The 15,978-nt window shown below is 33.8% G+C and overlaps 2 protein-coding genes across 4 annotated transcripts in view; one reads left to right on the top strand and one right to left on the bottom strand.

Annotated features, from left to right (window-relative positions):
* Nucleotides 1–10,972, top strand: part of LOC118183731 (neuronal acetylcholine receptor subunit alpha-2-like) — a 938,599-nt gene extending 927,627 nt beyond the window's left edge. For all 3 annotated transcript variants that reach the window (XM_085812610.1, XM_085812611.1, XM_085812612.1), the window contains one exon: nt 2,135–10,972. In XM_085812610.1, the coding sequence (XP_085668736.1) occupies nt 2,135–2,551 (417 nt within the window). In that variant the 3' untranslated portion in view covers nt 2,552–10,972. The remainder of the gene's footprint in view (nt 1–2,134) is intronic.
* Nucleotides 1–15,978, bottom strand: part of LOC118183732 (uncharacterized) — a 174,187-nt gene that overhangs the window by 80,452 nt on the left and 77,757 nt on the right. The window lies entirely within an intron of this gene.

Genomic DNA, 15,978 nt, shown 5'->3' on the forward strand with positions numbered 1-15,978 from the left:
TGTAACGCTAATAAAGAATCGATGCAGAGTGAAGGTATACTATTTTGTTTTCCTATGCGAATACATAATACGATTTTCGATTCCTTTAAGAAATTTTATTTCATAAAATCATTTGGAGAAAGTGCATGAATCATTTTAAAGTGCATATTTCTGAAGTTTGATCACAAAATTTATTATTGGCATAGAATTTATTATTAATTTATTATTAATAAAAATTTGTTATTGGCACTTTTTATGAAGATTTACAATTTTTCTTCAAAAAACAGAGACTGGGCCTTTTGGACTCGGCCCGCGGGCTCGTGTAACTCATATGAGAGTGTGTTCCCACTTTAAATCCAAACAAACACTACCTCTAGATCATCTGGCTTAGGTAATATTGTCTCGACTTTCAATTATCAAAATGTCAGGTTGATCATTGCTTTAAGTAATAAAAGGGTGAAGTCTTAATTAAAGCACAAGTGGCGGCAACTTTCATCAGAGACAATAAAATTAGTTTACAAATTTGTTTCTCAGAAGGTAGAATTTCGTAAACACTACTGTCGTAGATTCGTTAATTGTAGTTTTGAGAAACTATTGCACATCTAAAGAATTGAAACTGTCCAGAGACCTCATGTTGGTTTATCCAATTATGGCAAAGCACTCGAGAGCTATCTGCCAAAGGAGAGAAATGCCTTTGTGGAGGTATTTATGAGGGAAACGGGCTCCTATACACGTTACGGATGGGGCTAGAGACCTCAGGAAAATGAGACGGAATATTTCCTTTCGGTATTATTTGATTATGATGGAAGAATCATAAAAGTGAACAATTTGTTAAGCCCTAATTAATTAAAAAAAACTTATACTATATGTTTGTACAATTCTGAATGCTCAATGCTTGAACTAAGATTTAAATGTACACTGCGCAAAAAAAAGGGGGGGACAATTCTATACCTTCCTTTCTGCTGGCCCGATTGAAGAAATTCAAATTGCGTTTTTCATGTCTCGAAAGCGCGAATCAGGATATATATTAGATTCATACATAGTATTGTTCTAACATAGGTATTTTGGCTTATATTGAACTTTTTCTGATATAACATACCATTTTTTTTTTTTTTTTTTTTACATTTCGATTCTACGACTCAATATATGCCCAAATTTCAAATTTTGTAAACTTTGCTGAGAAACTCACCGAAAAATTTATCTTGCCTAACTTTTTTCAGTTTGCGCTAATTCACTTGGCGTACTTCTTCATTTATAGCAACCTATTTTCCTTTCCTTTTTTTCATTGTACACGAGCGAAAAAAAAAGTTCACGTTCATTACTTTCAAATAATTGTAACAAAGTACGTAAAAGCGCATTTGGCGTTATTATCGCTCATAACAAATATGCCAAACTTCAAAACGCGCCAAAATGTAAATTCACGTGTATCTCAGGAAATTTTGAATAAAAACACGATTTTTTTTTTTTAAGTGTGCTTAGAATTACATCTACTTTAGAACCACAAAAGTTTTATAGGTTCTAATAAAAATTTCGAAATTTTTTTGAAACATTCAAAAAATACAAATTTTAGAAATAAATCAAAAAAATTTACCAATTATATTTGGATTAAGCCTAACCTTCGAATTCTGAAGAAGGAATTAAGTAACAAAAAAGAGATTAATAAATATATATCAAATTCAGTTAACACCGAGGATCTAAAATTTAGAGAACTAATTTTTCGAAAACTACTCTTGCGATTTTTACAAAACTTCGCAGTTTGATATAATTTGAATCCTAAAATCAAAATATGGAAAGAAACTGATGTATCATTTCAGAAAAAGTCCGATTTTTGTTAAAATACCTGTATTAGAGCAATGCTATATTTAAATCTAATACATATCCTAAGTCGCTCTTTCGAGACATCAAAAACGCAAGTTGAATTTCGGCATAAATTTCCAAGTAGCTGGATTCGCTCTGTGGGTACACTTTCAAGTAAGTAAAATCTTCTCAAAAATGGGCCTAGACAGATCAAATGTTAGAATGATTGGTAAGAAGCATCGAACTTGCTTAGCAATATTTTTGTATAAAACATACTTACATGATTGTTTAGAAAGATTTCCAATCAAGGGCTTACTTAATATGCATATAACTATTTAACTTTCCTTTTTATTAATAGGCCGAATCTTTTCGTCTGACCATCGACAGCCTTCACGAAGAGCTAAAAGAGATGAATTCGGATCTCTCGTGCAACGAATCTGGGATGTCTGCCAGTGGACACAACGTTGGCGATCTATCTACCAACAAGCGCCGTATGCCAACAAACAAATCCCAAGTCAATGGTTCATCCCCAGGAGGAGGTTGTGGAGGACCGGGCGGAACACAAGTGCAAGAAGAAATTCTGAGGACACTCAAATACCTTTTATATCGACAGGAACAAGAAGATTACCGTGTGAGGGTGGTCAACGAATGGAGGCAGATGGCGCTAGTAATTGATCGCATCCTGTTCTGGATATTCTTTGTCGTGACGGTTGTATCTTCCTTGTCGTTCTTGGTCATCGTACCTTTGCACAGGCGCGGCTTGCAGTTTACTTAAACTGTTACTTTACAAGAGCGAAAGAACAAAGAAGAAATCAAATGGCTATTTTAATTGACGTCCATATAAGTAAATGCTCACCAAATGCAAGAAGAAAATTTCAAATCTTGCGCCAAGGCAGTAACTGAAAGCAGTTCTTTCGTAAGCCAAATTTCATGGCACAAATAACTCTGGTTCTTTATCTGGTACTGTCAAACGCCAAATTTAACTCTCTGTCAATACTATGGAAAGTAACATATATACATAGCATAATTTATCCGTAAGATATCTATGTGACTTTTATTAGTTAAAGAAACGGCTAAAAGGCATCTTCACAAAACTAGTGGGTATTAATATTAATGAAAGTTAGAGAGCTTATTTTGATAGCTGCATTTGCCTGGTGTCAAAGATGAAATTTACGATTTTACATTCTAGTCTCCTATATGTATGTAGTAAAACTGTGTTAGTTTTCAACAAATCATGTAAGTGGCATTTTACTGTATAACTATTCTTCAAGGTGTACAGGGAACCAAAAGGTTAAACATGAAGTTGATTAAAGCGATCAGTGATATATCTTAGCCACTCAACACCAAACTTTGACACCAAACTTTTATCACCAAAACTTTGATTTTTTTTTTCAATCTGTTTAGATTTTTTCAATCTGTTTAGAGATCCGAAGTTTTTTTTTTTTTTTTTTTTTTTTCATTAATAGTGAGCTAACCATGGATTGTAGTGATCATAACGCAAAATTCGTTATAATTTTGAGAACTCATTTTTAACTTCATATTAAATATTATTCATAACAAATAAACTGTACAACTATTACTGAAGCTGTGCAGTGCGCCGATAAGATAAACAGGAAGTTGATTAAAGCGATATTGTATCTTAGACATTCAACTGCTTATCACAAAACTTACTTTTTTTTCAATCTGCTTAGAGATCTAAAGGATTTTTTTTAACTTCATAATAAATATTATTCATAACAAATAAACGGTACAACTATTACTGAAGCTGTGCAATGCGCCGAAAAGATAAACAGGAAGTTGATTAAAGCTATCAGTGATATATCGTATCTTAGATATTCAACTCCTTATCACAAAACTTATTTTTCAATCTGTTTAGAGATCTGAAGGTTTTTTTTTTTTCAGTAATAAATAAATATTATTCATAACAAATAAACTGTATAATTATTATTTAACCTGTGCAGTGCGCCGAAAAGATAAACAGGAAGTTGATTAAAGTGATCAGTGATATGTTGTATTTTAGATATTCAACTGCTTATCAGAAAACTTATTTTTTTCAAACTGTTTAGAGATTTGAAGTGATTTTTTTTTCGATAATAGTGAGCTAGCTATGGACTGTAGTGAACATAATACAAAATTCGTTATAATTTTAAGAACTAATTTTAAACTTCATAACAAATAAACTATGCAACCAATACCAAATTTTATCACCCTAAAAAGAGCAAACTCACTATGTTTTTATACTTTTCAAAGAAACAGTCTATCTACTGTTGCTGACACGGTAAAAATCTGTGCGATAATTCGTTTTGTACTGTACTACACCTGTGTCAGCATATAACTGTACACTAGAACAATAGTACCGCTGATGCAATTACGAAGATTATGGATATTAGAAAGGAACGCAGACAAAGATTCTTTTCCACTAACTTTCCCAAGAAAAATGTCACATGCTATTAACTCCGAAGACGACCACCAAACACAACATCACTTCGTCACTTGCATCTTATCCACATTTGTGACATATTTTCATTGAAATACTTTTTCAAATGATCTGTGTTTTCGCGGAAACGTATTATTGGAATAGTCTCGTGAATAGTCGTTAGATAACGATCTCTGTGTTAATAAAACAGACAACTGCATTCTTGGAATTGATAATCACCTTTTTTCCATTTAACCGCGAAATTAACAATCTACCAAGCTTCTCGAAATAAATCCTTCTAATAGCACAAAATTGGACTTTCTGAAATAACATGCCGATTTTTTTCCATATTTCGATTCTACGACTACAATTTTGCCTAGATATTAAATTTTGTAAATTTTGGTGCGAAATTTATGGAGAAATTTAAAAATTTATCTTGGCGAATTTTTTAAAGTTCGCGCCATTAATAATTTACTTGGAGAACTTAATTTATAATAATCAAGAAAAAGGAAAATAGCAACCTATTTTTCTTTCCTTTTTCTTCATTGTCCACGAACAAAAAAAAAGTCCGCGTTTTTACTTTCAAATAAAACAAAGTGTGTAAACCACATTTTCGTTATTATCGCTTATAATAAATAACTCCAAATTCCAAAATGTAAATTAACATATATCTCAGGAAATTTTGAATAAGAAACTAATTTTTTGTAGGTATGCTTAGAAATATCTTAGAACCTTATCTAATGTTCTTTGTATCAGATAAGATTGAATGTTGTTAACTGCATGATAAAAACTTGATGAAATTTCTTCTGCTTAAATGCAATAAAATTAGATATCGCTTGCATAGTTTATTTGTTATGAACTTTTAAAATGTTTTAATTGTGCATGCTTCCATTGTTTTTCCCCCGATTTTTTTTTTTTTAGTAAACGTGTAATTATTAAACTAGCTGTAACTTCTAAATTCAAAACTGAAGTTACAGAATATAATTCATTCTTTATTTTCTGTAACTGGATGAGGCTAGCAACCCTTAAACGCAATGCTTTTTAATGAGATAGAATTAGCAGCATGTTTAATCATCTGTTGAGCCAGTTATAATACATGTAATTTTCTATGTGTATAAGATTCATAACAATGACGCATTGTATTAAGTATAAATCAATAAATTAAAGTGCAATATAAATTTAACACTAACAGAACTAGATGCTATATAAAAAAAGCAAACAAATAATAATACCCAAATACGTGGGGTTTTTTTTCCCCTCATATATACACACATACACGTTTTGAGAGCATTTGGGCTACTGCCACTTTCAGCTAAGTCTTCAAAAACAGAATATTTTTAGAATTTCCGATAGACAGTCCCGCGCGGTGGCGACAAACATGTCTTACTCGCTACAGTGATGCCACTCCTAGCTTTGAAATTGCTGCGAACTTTAATAAAAAATTCTTTAACTTTTTACAAAATGTGAAACTAGTAATAAAACAAACTCCAGGTTCCAGGTGCTCATGTTAGGGTGGAGGATTATGTTATTCAAAAAGTGACGACTCTAGATAATACTAGGAGATAACATTTGGTAGCAACAATTAAAGAAGTTTATCGCATTTAAATTATTTAAAAAAATTAAATTATTTTAACTCTTTCGCGTCGAGAAACGAACAAATCTGTTTTCAACAAACATCGAAAACGCCCGTGTTTACGAATTTGTCTTGGAATAGTTTTCCTTTCCCCCTGCGGTTTCATCCATTGTATGCAGTTTCACCTTAGGGCCGGATTGCACCTGCGAACGTCAATAGCTTTCCGTATTTCTCCTTTATTTGCTTCAAAAGAATGATTGACATGACTTTTGACAACTCGCGAAACCAGTGAGCCATACACTAACGTGGAGGGAAAAGAACTAGGCATAAAATAAACGAGGCGTTGGGGCGGTTTGCCGTTGCCTGAATGAACGGGCGTTACGGGCGACTTCGATGCGAGAGAGTTAAAAAGTCATCGCATTTAAACGATTTGGCGCAAAATGCCGTTTCGAGCCTAATAAGCCTTCTGGGCTAATAACGGCCTTTTGGGCTAGTGAAAAGGGAGATATGTGTAAAAAATGTTTAATGTAATTATGTAGAGGCATTAGGTTGTTTCGATGCTGAAGACGTGAAAAATTAGGAATGCCGCCGAGACTCGAACATCTCGAATACGTGCCGAGTGTGCTGACCATTACAATACGAAGACATGCCAACAAGGCATAAAAAATATCTTATAATTATACAAAGAAAGAATTGCAGTTAATTTCCTACCAGTGAATGTCTGTTTTCTTGCGTATACTTATCACACTTCTTTGCAATTTTTTTAACTAACCGAAAAAACGTTGTGTAACAAACACGCTAATTTTAGCAAAGGTTAGAGTGTATCAGTGTAGAGGGTTAGTGACACAAAAAAAAAAAAAAATCAGGATTTTGTGAGACAGATTTGATTTTTCAGAGTTTTACAAATATGTTTAAAACAATTTGAACAAAATTTTTAAACAAACAACATGCTACTGCTTGCATTTGTTTCGTAATAGATTGTATGCACACAACTCCGGTGATAAGGTTAATAAAAATTTATTTTATCAAAATAAACACTTTGGAATTTTCTGCAGGAATACTCGTAGAAGTGTTTACTGTATCACACCATACAATCAGTAGTTACGTTTCAAAATACTAAAAACGTTAAACAAAACGAAATGAAATGAAAAGCGCATCGAAAGAGAGAGCTAACTCGGATATATCTCAGCTCACGTGGAACTAACACTCGCAAGAACTAAGATACTGACAGCAGATGCTTTCTCTTCGGCCTTAAATAGTTTTCGACCAACCGCCGAGATATTTCTAGTACTTTCTGCTTCTTGAAATTACTGGAAAGCAATACGAGGGTAGAATTACGGTTGCAGCTAACATAGTGATCAATTACATTTATTCAATTTAAGTACATACTACGGTGATATAGGAATCAAACTAAAATGTCGCCAAATGGTCATCAAATGTGACGATTTTTTTGCGATTTCTTGCCCAAAACCATTATCAGCTTGGCGCCATCTCCCCAAATTTCCGAGATACGCATTTTTTCAACGTTAAATGTACTTGCCTTTGTATTCCTACTTTTCAGGCATAGCTTTTTCTTAAAAAATTTTGTTTCGCCTTACAAAAGAACAACAATTTTACTTATAATTCTACTAAAATTACCTACCTAAGTACAAAATACGTAACATTACATTTTTTCAATAAAAAAACAATAATAAAGGTATGTACACCATGATACATGATAATGAACTTTAATGTTCGTAGCATTCAATAAAAATATTAATGAATTCCTAATTTTCTTGATCTAATTCATCGCTCTAGTTGCTCGATATTATTGATTCATACACATGGTTTTCTTCAGCATTTTGTAAGATTATATTGTAATCAGAACATACTATGCCAGCGTTGATACTCAAAGCCTGCCCTAGGTCTCCAAAAGACAAAAAATAATATTCAGATTAACTGCGGAAGCACACTATAGCTGAAAATTCCAGAGTTTTAAAATTAGACATAGCAATCGTCTATCAGTTTTTCTCCCAAGACCGGCATATTATGAGATTTATTACCGATAACCCTAGCTAAAGCTTTCCCTCTCGTTTCAGCACCAAAGTTGCCATTCCAAAACATTCAATTACCAACTGCAGAAATGTAATTTAGTCTTCCCCCCCCTTTACTTCCCTGTATGAAATAAAGTATTGTAATCGCGAATAATTTCGGGTGTCATATTTCAACGGAAATATCCATTTCGACAGCTTCTGAATCCATTTGAACTATTTTTTCTGTTACGTCTTACGAACGCTCAGAATAAAGAACTTTTTTCCCCAAAACGTATCGTAAAAGAGATTTTTTTCGTGTAGTCTCTGTATACATTCGTATATATACAGAAGTCACGAAAAAATCCGTTTTTATACCTACATTTATGTACACCTGTACAGACACGTATCTGCATACACATCATACTTAAATGTATTTATACGAACGTCTGTTCATACACTCACAGGCATACGCATCTCGCATAACTCAAACATAATTAGACACAGAACATTCAAATGTTCTATATGATGCTACTATAACATCTAGTTGTGCACCACCCTTTTTATTCTGCATTTCGACCGCACTAAAAGTACATATGTTACCGTGAAAGACCGAACTTGGAGAATGTCGACTTTCACCGGAGAATGTCAACATTCACCAAATACGCCGGTGAAAGATCGAATGTTGCATTACATTCTTGTACATTCGGACCCTCACCGGTGTAAGTCGACAATCACAGATAGTATGGTCTGGTGTACGTCAAAAGGAGAGGAGTGTACGTACACACTGTCGTTGCAAAAGGAAGTGTTCCACAAATAAATGCAGTTGTAAAAGCAAGGGCCTCTTGTGCAATTCAAAGTGTCATAATAGTATAAGTTGCTGCAATAAATAATATTTGAATCACATAATTTAGTAAGCTTTTAACTTCTATTATTTTCCTTTCTCATTTTGAATGTACTGTGTATTTTAAATTCTTATATTCTAAAGTTCTTATTTTAAGTTTCAAATGCGTTTCTTTGCAACTGAATTACGGAGAAGAAAATATAATATTGTTATATGTTCAATTCACCATTAGTACATGGTGAATGTCGACATTGACCGGTGTAAGTCAGAAATAAGAGCATTTGGAAAATATTTCGGATGTACACCAAGAGACTCTGTGAATATTGACATTCACCGGTGAAAGTCGACATTCTCCAGATTTCGGCGTTTCACCGTAACATATACATATAATATTTTGGCAGTCGGGCACATGAATGAAGCTTGGTATGAAATGATGACACAGAAGAAGTTAGGTGTTTTGATTCCACCTCTTTATTCAATTCAAATGGTAAATCATTATTCTAAGATAAGATTATTTTTACGTTTACTACGTCATATTATTCGAACAAAGGGAGGCAGATGAGAAGTGCAGCAGCATAGGTCTCTACAGCAGAAGGAAAAAGCGGTCTCTCTCTGACGCAAAATGGCAAGAGTTCTCTATTTATAGGAGCGGTTACGTAATATGCTCGAATGTTCTCGAAAGTACTGGTCTGGGGGGGGGGAGAAATCCTGAAATTACGGAAAGATGTTGCTTGTTTGCATACAGCAAAGCCATAGTGTTTTTTATATTTTACATACATACAGGGTGTTTCATAGATCGTGGGACAAACTTGGATGGGTGGTGGAGCGTACTAAAACATGCATTTTTATAGGAATGTAGGGTCTAAAGTGACGGGTTAAGGCAGGAATGCAATATTTTACCAGTGTATTTTACTCTGTGATTGACGAATATACTCGTCATGGCTCGATTCTGCCTACACAAAACGGTGCGCGCTCTTAAACGAAGGAACCACAGTTAACTGGTTAACTCTTTTAAACTGTTAATAATTCTACAACTAATGCATACAGATTAACTAAAGACATAAAAAGCTTTACCGGAACATATGAACAATATAATCAGCATAATTCAGTCACTTTTAAAAGCAAAACAATTGCACAATTTACTAACATATATAGGCTAAAAAACTGAGTTCTCCAAGTCGGTAGCACAATGTGTGTGTTTATTACATATATATATTTTTGGTGGGACCAAAAAGAACCAAAGAGGGATATTCACAGCTGCATGTTATCGCAGTCACATAAACAAAATTCCAACCCTCTGAGGCTACTCGTTTTTGAGTTATATGAGATGCATATTCACATATGTGCAGACGTCACGAAAAACTTCTCTTCTGAATCTCGGACATAAGAATAAAATAATTCAATCAGTTTATAACAAGAAACAAAAAAATGCACAATTTACCAACATATAAAAATAAAAACTGAACTCACTGAGACGGATAACACAGGGGATAACATTTGGTGCAACCGATTGGAACTGAAAAGGGGATATGCACAACTAGATGTTATAACAGTTCTATATGCAAAATTTCAACGTTCCACAGTTATTCGTTTTTGAGTTATGCGAGATATACGTAAGAAAGTACGTAAGAATGTACATACGTATAGACTTTACGAAACAAATCTCTTCTGAATCAATTTTAAATGCATTTCAGAATCCGCTTAAAAAAATAGAGTTCTTTATTCTGTATAAAAGTGACGCAAAAACATCGTGCAAATGGATTCGATTGAGGTCAAAATGGGTATTTTCGTTAAAATATAGTACCCGAAATTTTTTGCGATTACAATACTTCCTTTACGTATTACAAGGATGTAAAAAAAAAAAAAAAAAAAAAAAGTACGTACGTGTTTATCCATTAAAAGATTTTCTACACAGGAAATCAATCACTTGAGAATTTTGCCATTGACAAAAAATCATCTTGTTTTATTAAATCTTTCAAAACCCTTTACTCCGTCAAAAATAACAATAACCTAGCTGGCATTCCATTTCCCGCGTAAATTTCCTACACGTTCTTTCAAGTTACTTATCTTCCAGTAACGAAATTCGTGTTTTATTTTGAAGTTCTTGTTCCAAATTTCAAATTTGAAAAATTTACACGACACCTAAATGCAATGATCGTTTGCTAATTCAAACTACAAGTTACGTTAATTCCGTTGAAAATAATTTACCCTTTTTGTGTTATACAGATGGCAATGAAATTAATAATCGAATTGGACTAGTTTAGGACGTTTTAAATCACGGTTATGAACTGGAGTACAAACTCTTTAGAATTCCCAATGAATACCGTATTCTCCAAGCAAAGTTACCGTGCATTAATTAAGACACAATAACACGCCGAATAAATACTAATTCAGAAGTCAAACAACAAAAATCAGCGTTAATTTACAAATTTTTTTTTTTTTTTTTTTTTTTTTCACAGGACTAGTTTCGATGGTTTTACCGAACCATCATCTTCAGCTGCAAAACCGCAAATGAACAAGATAGGAAATAATGTTTAGATAAGGTAAGAAAGCCTGGACAAGAATAAGCAAGTGGCGCCATCTGTTGGCGAAACCAGAACTAAAACATAATTTCTCTAAAAGCCGAAGGCAAATTTGGATTGGAATTAGGATCGTTAACTAGAACAGAAAGATTTTTATGAATGTGAAATGCCTCTAGAAAATCCAGTTCTCCAATGGAAGATGTTTTTTGAATAATTTTGGCAGCAGAAAAATTGAAAGTGTGATTTTCGGACCAACAATGTTGAGCAACAGAAGACTTCTGTGTTTCCTTTTTTCTAACATATGCCTCATGTTCTTTGACGCGAAATTTTAAGGCTCTCTTAGTTTGGCCAATGTAAATTAAACCGCACTGGCAAGGAATCCTATAAATACCCCAGGAATTCATATCCGGAATGGGGTCCTTGAGTATAGAAGTTGGAATTTTATTGATGGGAGAGTAAACAACCCGAAAGTTAAATTTCTGCAAAATATGTGCAACTTTATAGCTAATTGATGGAAAGAAGGGAATGACAACAGAATTTTTATAATCTCCTAAAATAAGAGTGTGGCTTTTAGTGTGTTGAGATGAGAATTTTTTAACTGCTTGATTAATAATGTTGGGTGAAAAGCCCCTGTCAATAGCTATTGCTTTTAAATAATTTAGTTCTTCATCAAGGGCTAGTTTGGAGGAGCAAACTTCAAGAGCACGGAAAACATAGGAATAAAATGAAGCTAACTTTTGTTTAGTCGGATGACATGATTTAAAGTGTGGTGGAAGGCAAACCGATGAAGGTTTACGGTAAACTGTAGTACTGAAGTTGGATGTGTTACGTGTGACCAGAATGTCGAGAAACGGAAGAGAATTGCAAGTCTCAAGTTCAAAAGTGAACTGAATAGCAGGATCAATAGAATTCATTGTTGAAAGAACTCTATTTAAATCATCTTTATTACCTTCAAACAGGGTAAAAGTATCGTCTACGTAGCGGAACCATGCCGGGAAGTTTAAAGTTTCAAACAATTTTGATTCATAATAATGCATGTAGATATCAGCCAGGATGGGACTGAGGGGGCTTCCCATGGCTAATCCCTCAGTTTGCTTGTAATATTTATTTTGGAAAACAAAATGTGTTTGTTTCAAACAGAGTTGAGTGAGAGAAATTAGCTCATCAATTTCGATGCAAGAGAAATGAAATTCGCGAAGTCTGGTTTCTAGACATCTTAATGCACCCTCCACTGGGACATTGGTGAATAATTATTTTACATCAAAAGAAACCATGAGTAAATTACGAGGAGAAATGTTTTTAACCTTTTTTACAAACTCTATTGAATTTTTTATGGTGTAAATGTTATTGTCTAATAGAGTGGAAAATCTAGAAACTAAATATTTAGCTAATGAATACGAGGCAGTACCTAAATTTGATACAATAGGCCGGAAAGGAATACCACTTTTATGAATTTTGGGAAGGGCATATAATCTGGCACAATTCGCAACAGATGGGATAAGCGAACGTTTTAAGTTGCTTGAAATGATTTGCGAAGATTTGATCGCAGTTTTTATTTTGGATAAGTCCGAAGGTGAAGGATCTTTAGGGATCGGATTATATGGTCCTTCGTTTAAGAGTTTAGTGACACCATCGATGTAAGTGTTCTTATCCATGACGACTATCTGGCCACCTTTGTCGGCCTTTGAAACGACAATATCCGGGTTAGAATGAATCTCGCGCATTGTAGCTCTTTCTCTCGCAGTTAGATTTGGTTTCAAAGGTTTATTATTGAATTTCACATTATGAGCGATAAGATGCCTAATCATTTCTTTCTGTGAATCTGAAACTTTACTGAACTTGAAAGCTTTTTCGATAGGAGCCAAAATCTTTGGAATCGAGGGTTTACAGGTTTGTGAGAAGTTAAAATTATATTTTAGAATTCTCTCTTGTTCTTCTGAAAGACTAACATTAGAAATATTAACTATTGGCTTGATGTTTACAATGGGAAGATTTTTTGAACTACTTGAACTGGAAGACTGTAAAAGAAGTTTTTCGAATTTAACTGCAAGGGTGTTTTTATGACGGTTAACTGCATTCTCCGTTCTAGACCAAGACTTTTGTTCAAGGGCAGTGAATTTTGGATATGTTTTAGCGAGTTCCAGATGAAGCTTATAGAGTTCATGTTCAATTTTGGACAATTGTTGACGTGTATCCCTTATCACGGACCGAAGTAAGGCAAGTTTGCAATTTAACAGAATTCTTGAAACGCGACTCGAAGGTTTTTGATTAGATTTGATTTGAATAAAATTGGGGATCAATTTTTTACATTTACATTTAAGTAAAAAGTCAAGATGATTCAGGAATTTTTGCCGTTTCAGGCGTAATTTAGTGAAACGATTAACGGATGAAGGCATGATAAACAATGCAGAAAATCAAACTAAATTAACTGAGCAATAATAAAGTACACACAAAATAGCAGAAAAATCCCTCACTGAAATGAATAGAAAAACAAAATGTTTGTAAGCAAAATGCATGAAATCAGACAAGCAAAGCACAATATCCAAATGTACAAAACAAACATAACTTGAAAATTGCAAAAATGTACTCACCGAAACTCTCTTAATCATAACCACACTTTAAATCATGTCATCCGACTAAACAAAAGTTAGCTTCATTTTATTCCTATGTTTTCCGTGCTCTTCAAGTTTGCTCCTCCAAACTAGCCCTTGATGAAGAACTAAATTATTTAAAAGCAATAGCTATTGACAGGGGCTTTTCACCCAACATTATTAATCAAGCAGTTAAAAAATTCTCATCTCAACACACTAAAAGCCACACTCTTATTTTAGGAGATTATAAAAATTCTGTTGTCATTCCCTTCTTTCCATCAATTAGCTATAAAGTTGCACATATTTTGCAGAAATTTAACTTTCGGGTTGTTTACTCTCCCATCAATAAAATTCCAACTTCTATACTCAAGGACCCCATTCCGGATATGAATTCCTGGGGTATTTATAGGATTCCTTGCCAGTGCGGTTTAATTTACATTGGCCAAACTAAGAGAGCCTTAAAATTTCGCGTCAAAGAACATGAGGCATATGTTAGAAAAAAGGAAACACAGAAGTCTTCTGTTGCTCAACATTGTTGGTCCGAAAATCACACTTTCAATTTTTCTGCTGCCAAAATTATTCAAAAAACATCTTCCATTGGAGAACTGGATTTTCTAGAGGCATTTCACATTCATAAAAATCTTTCTGTTCTAGTTAACGATCCTAATTCCAATCCAAATTTGCCTTCGGCTTTTAGAGAAATTATGTTTTAGTTCTGGTTTCGCCAACAGATGGCGCCACTTGCTTATTCTTGTCCAGGCTTTCTTACCTTATCTAAACATTATTTCCTATCTTGTTCATTTGCGGTTTTGCAGCTGAAGATGATGGTTCGGTAAAACCATCGAAACTAGTCCTGTGAAAATTTTGTAAATTAACGCTGATTTTTGTTGTTTGACTTCTGAATTAGTATTTATTCGGCGTGTTATTGTGTCTTAATTATAGAAGCCCCAAACAGGCTTACATTTTGCTTTCTTTTTTGCACGTGGTGTGGCCGCCATTTTGTGATTGTAGGAGTTTCGGTGAGTACATTTTTGCAATTTTCAAGTTATGTTTATGTTTTGTACATTTGGATATTGTGCTTTGCTTGTCTGATTTCATGCATTTTGCTTACAAACATTTTGTTTTTCTATTCATTTCAGTGAGGGATTTTTCTGCTATTTTGTGTGTACTTTATTATTGCTCAGTTAATTTAGTTTGATTTTCTGCATTGTTTATCATGCCTTCATCCGTTAATCGTTTCACTAAATTACGCCTGAAACGGCAAAAATTCCTGAATCATCTTGACTTTTTACTTAAATGTAAATGTAAAAAATTGATCCCCAATTTTATTCAAATCAAATCTAATCAAAAACCTTCGAGTCGCGTTTCAAGAATTCTGTTAAATTGCAAACTTGCCTTACTTCGGTCCGTGATAAGGGATACACGTCAACAATTGTCCAAAATTGAACATGAACTCTATAAGCTTCATCTGGAACTCGCTAAAACATATCCAAAATTCACTGCCCTTGAACAAAAGTCTTGGTCTAGAACGGAGAATGCAGTTAACCGTCATAAAAACACCCTTGCAGTTAAATTCGAAAAACTTCTTTTACAGTCTTCCAGTTCAAGTAGTTCAAAAAATCTTCCCATTGTAAACATCAAGCCAATAGTTAATATTTCTAATGTTAGTCTTTCAGAAGAACAAGAGAGAATTCTAAAATATAATTTTAACTTCTCACAAACCTGTAAACCCTCGATTCCAAAGATTTTGGCTCCTATCGAAAAAGCTTTCAAGTTCAGTAAAGTTTCAGATTCACAGAAAGAAATGATTAGGCATCTTATCGCTCATAATGTGAAATTCAATAATAAACCTTTGAAACCAAATCTAACTGCGAGAGAAAGAGCTACAATGCGCGAGATTCATTCTAACCCGGATATTGTCGTTTCAAAGGCCGACAAAGGTGGCCAGATAGTCGTCATGGATAAGAACACTTACATCGATGGTGTCACTAAACTCTTAAACGAAGGACCATATAATCCGATCCCTAAAGATCCTTCACCTTCGGACTTATCCAAAATAAAAACTGCGATCAAATCTTCGCAAATCATTTCAAGCAACTTAAAACGTTCGCTTATCCCATCTGTTGCGAATTGTGCCAGATTATATGCCCTTCCCAAAATTCATAAAAGTGGTATTCCTTTCCGGCCTATTGTATCAAATTTAGGTACTGCCTCGTATTCATTAGCTAAATATTTAGTTTCTAGATT

Source organism: Stegodyphus dumicola, chromosome 3 (genome assembly GCF_044657685.1).
Source record: "Stegodyphus dumicola isolate Sdum_Otavi_A_Nest chromosome 3, ASM4465768v1".
In the NCBI taxonomy this organism is placed as follows: domain Eukaryota; kingdom Metazoa; phylum Arthropoda; class Arachnida; order Araneae; family Eresidae; genus Stegodyphus; species Stegodyphus dumicola.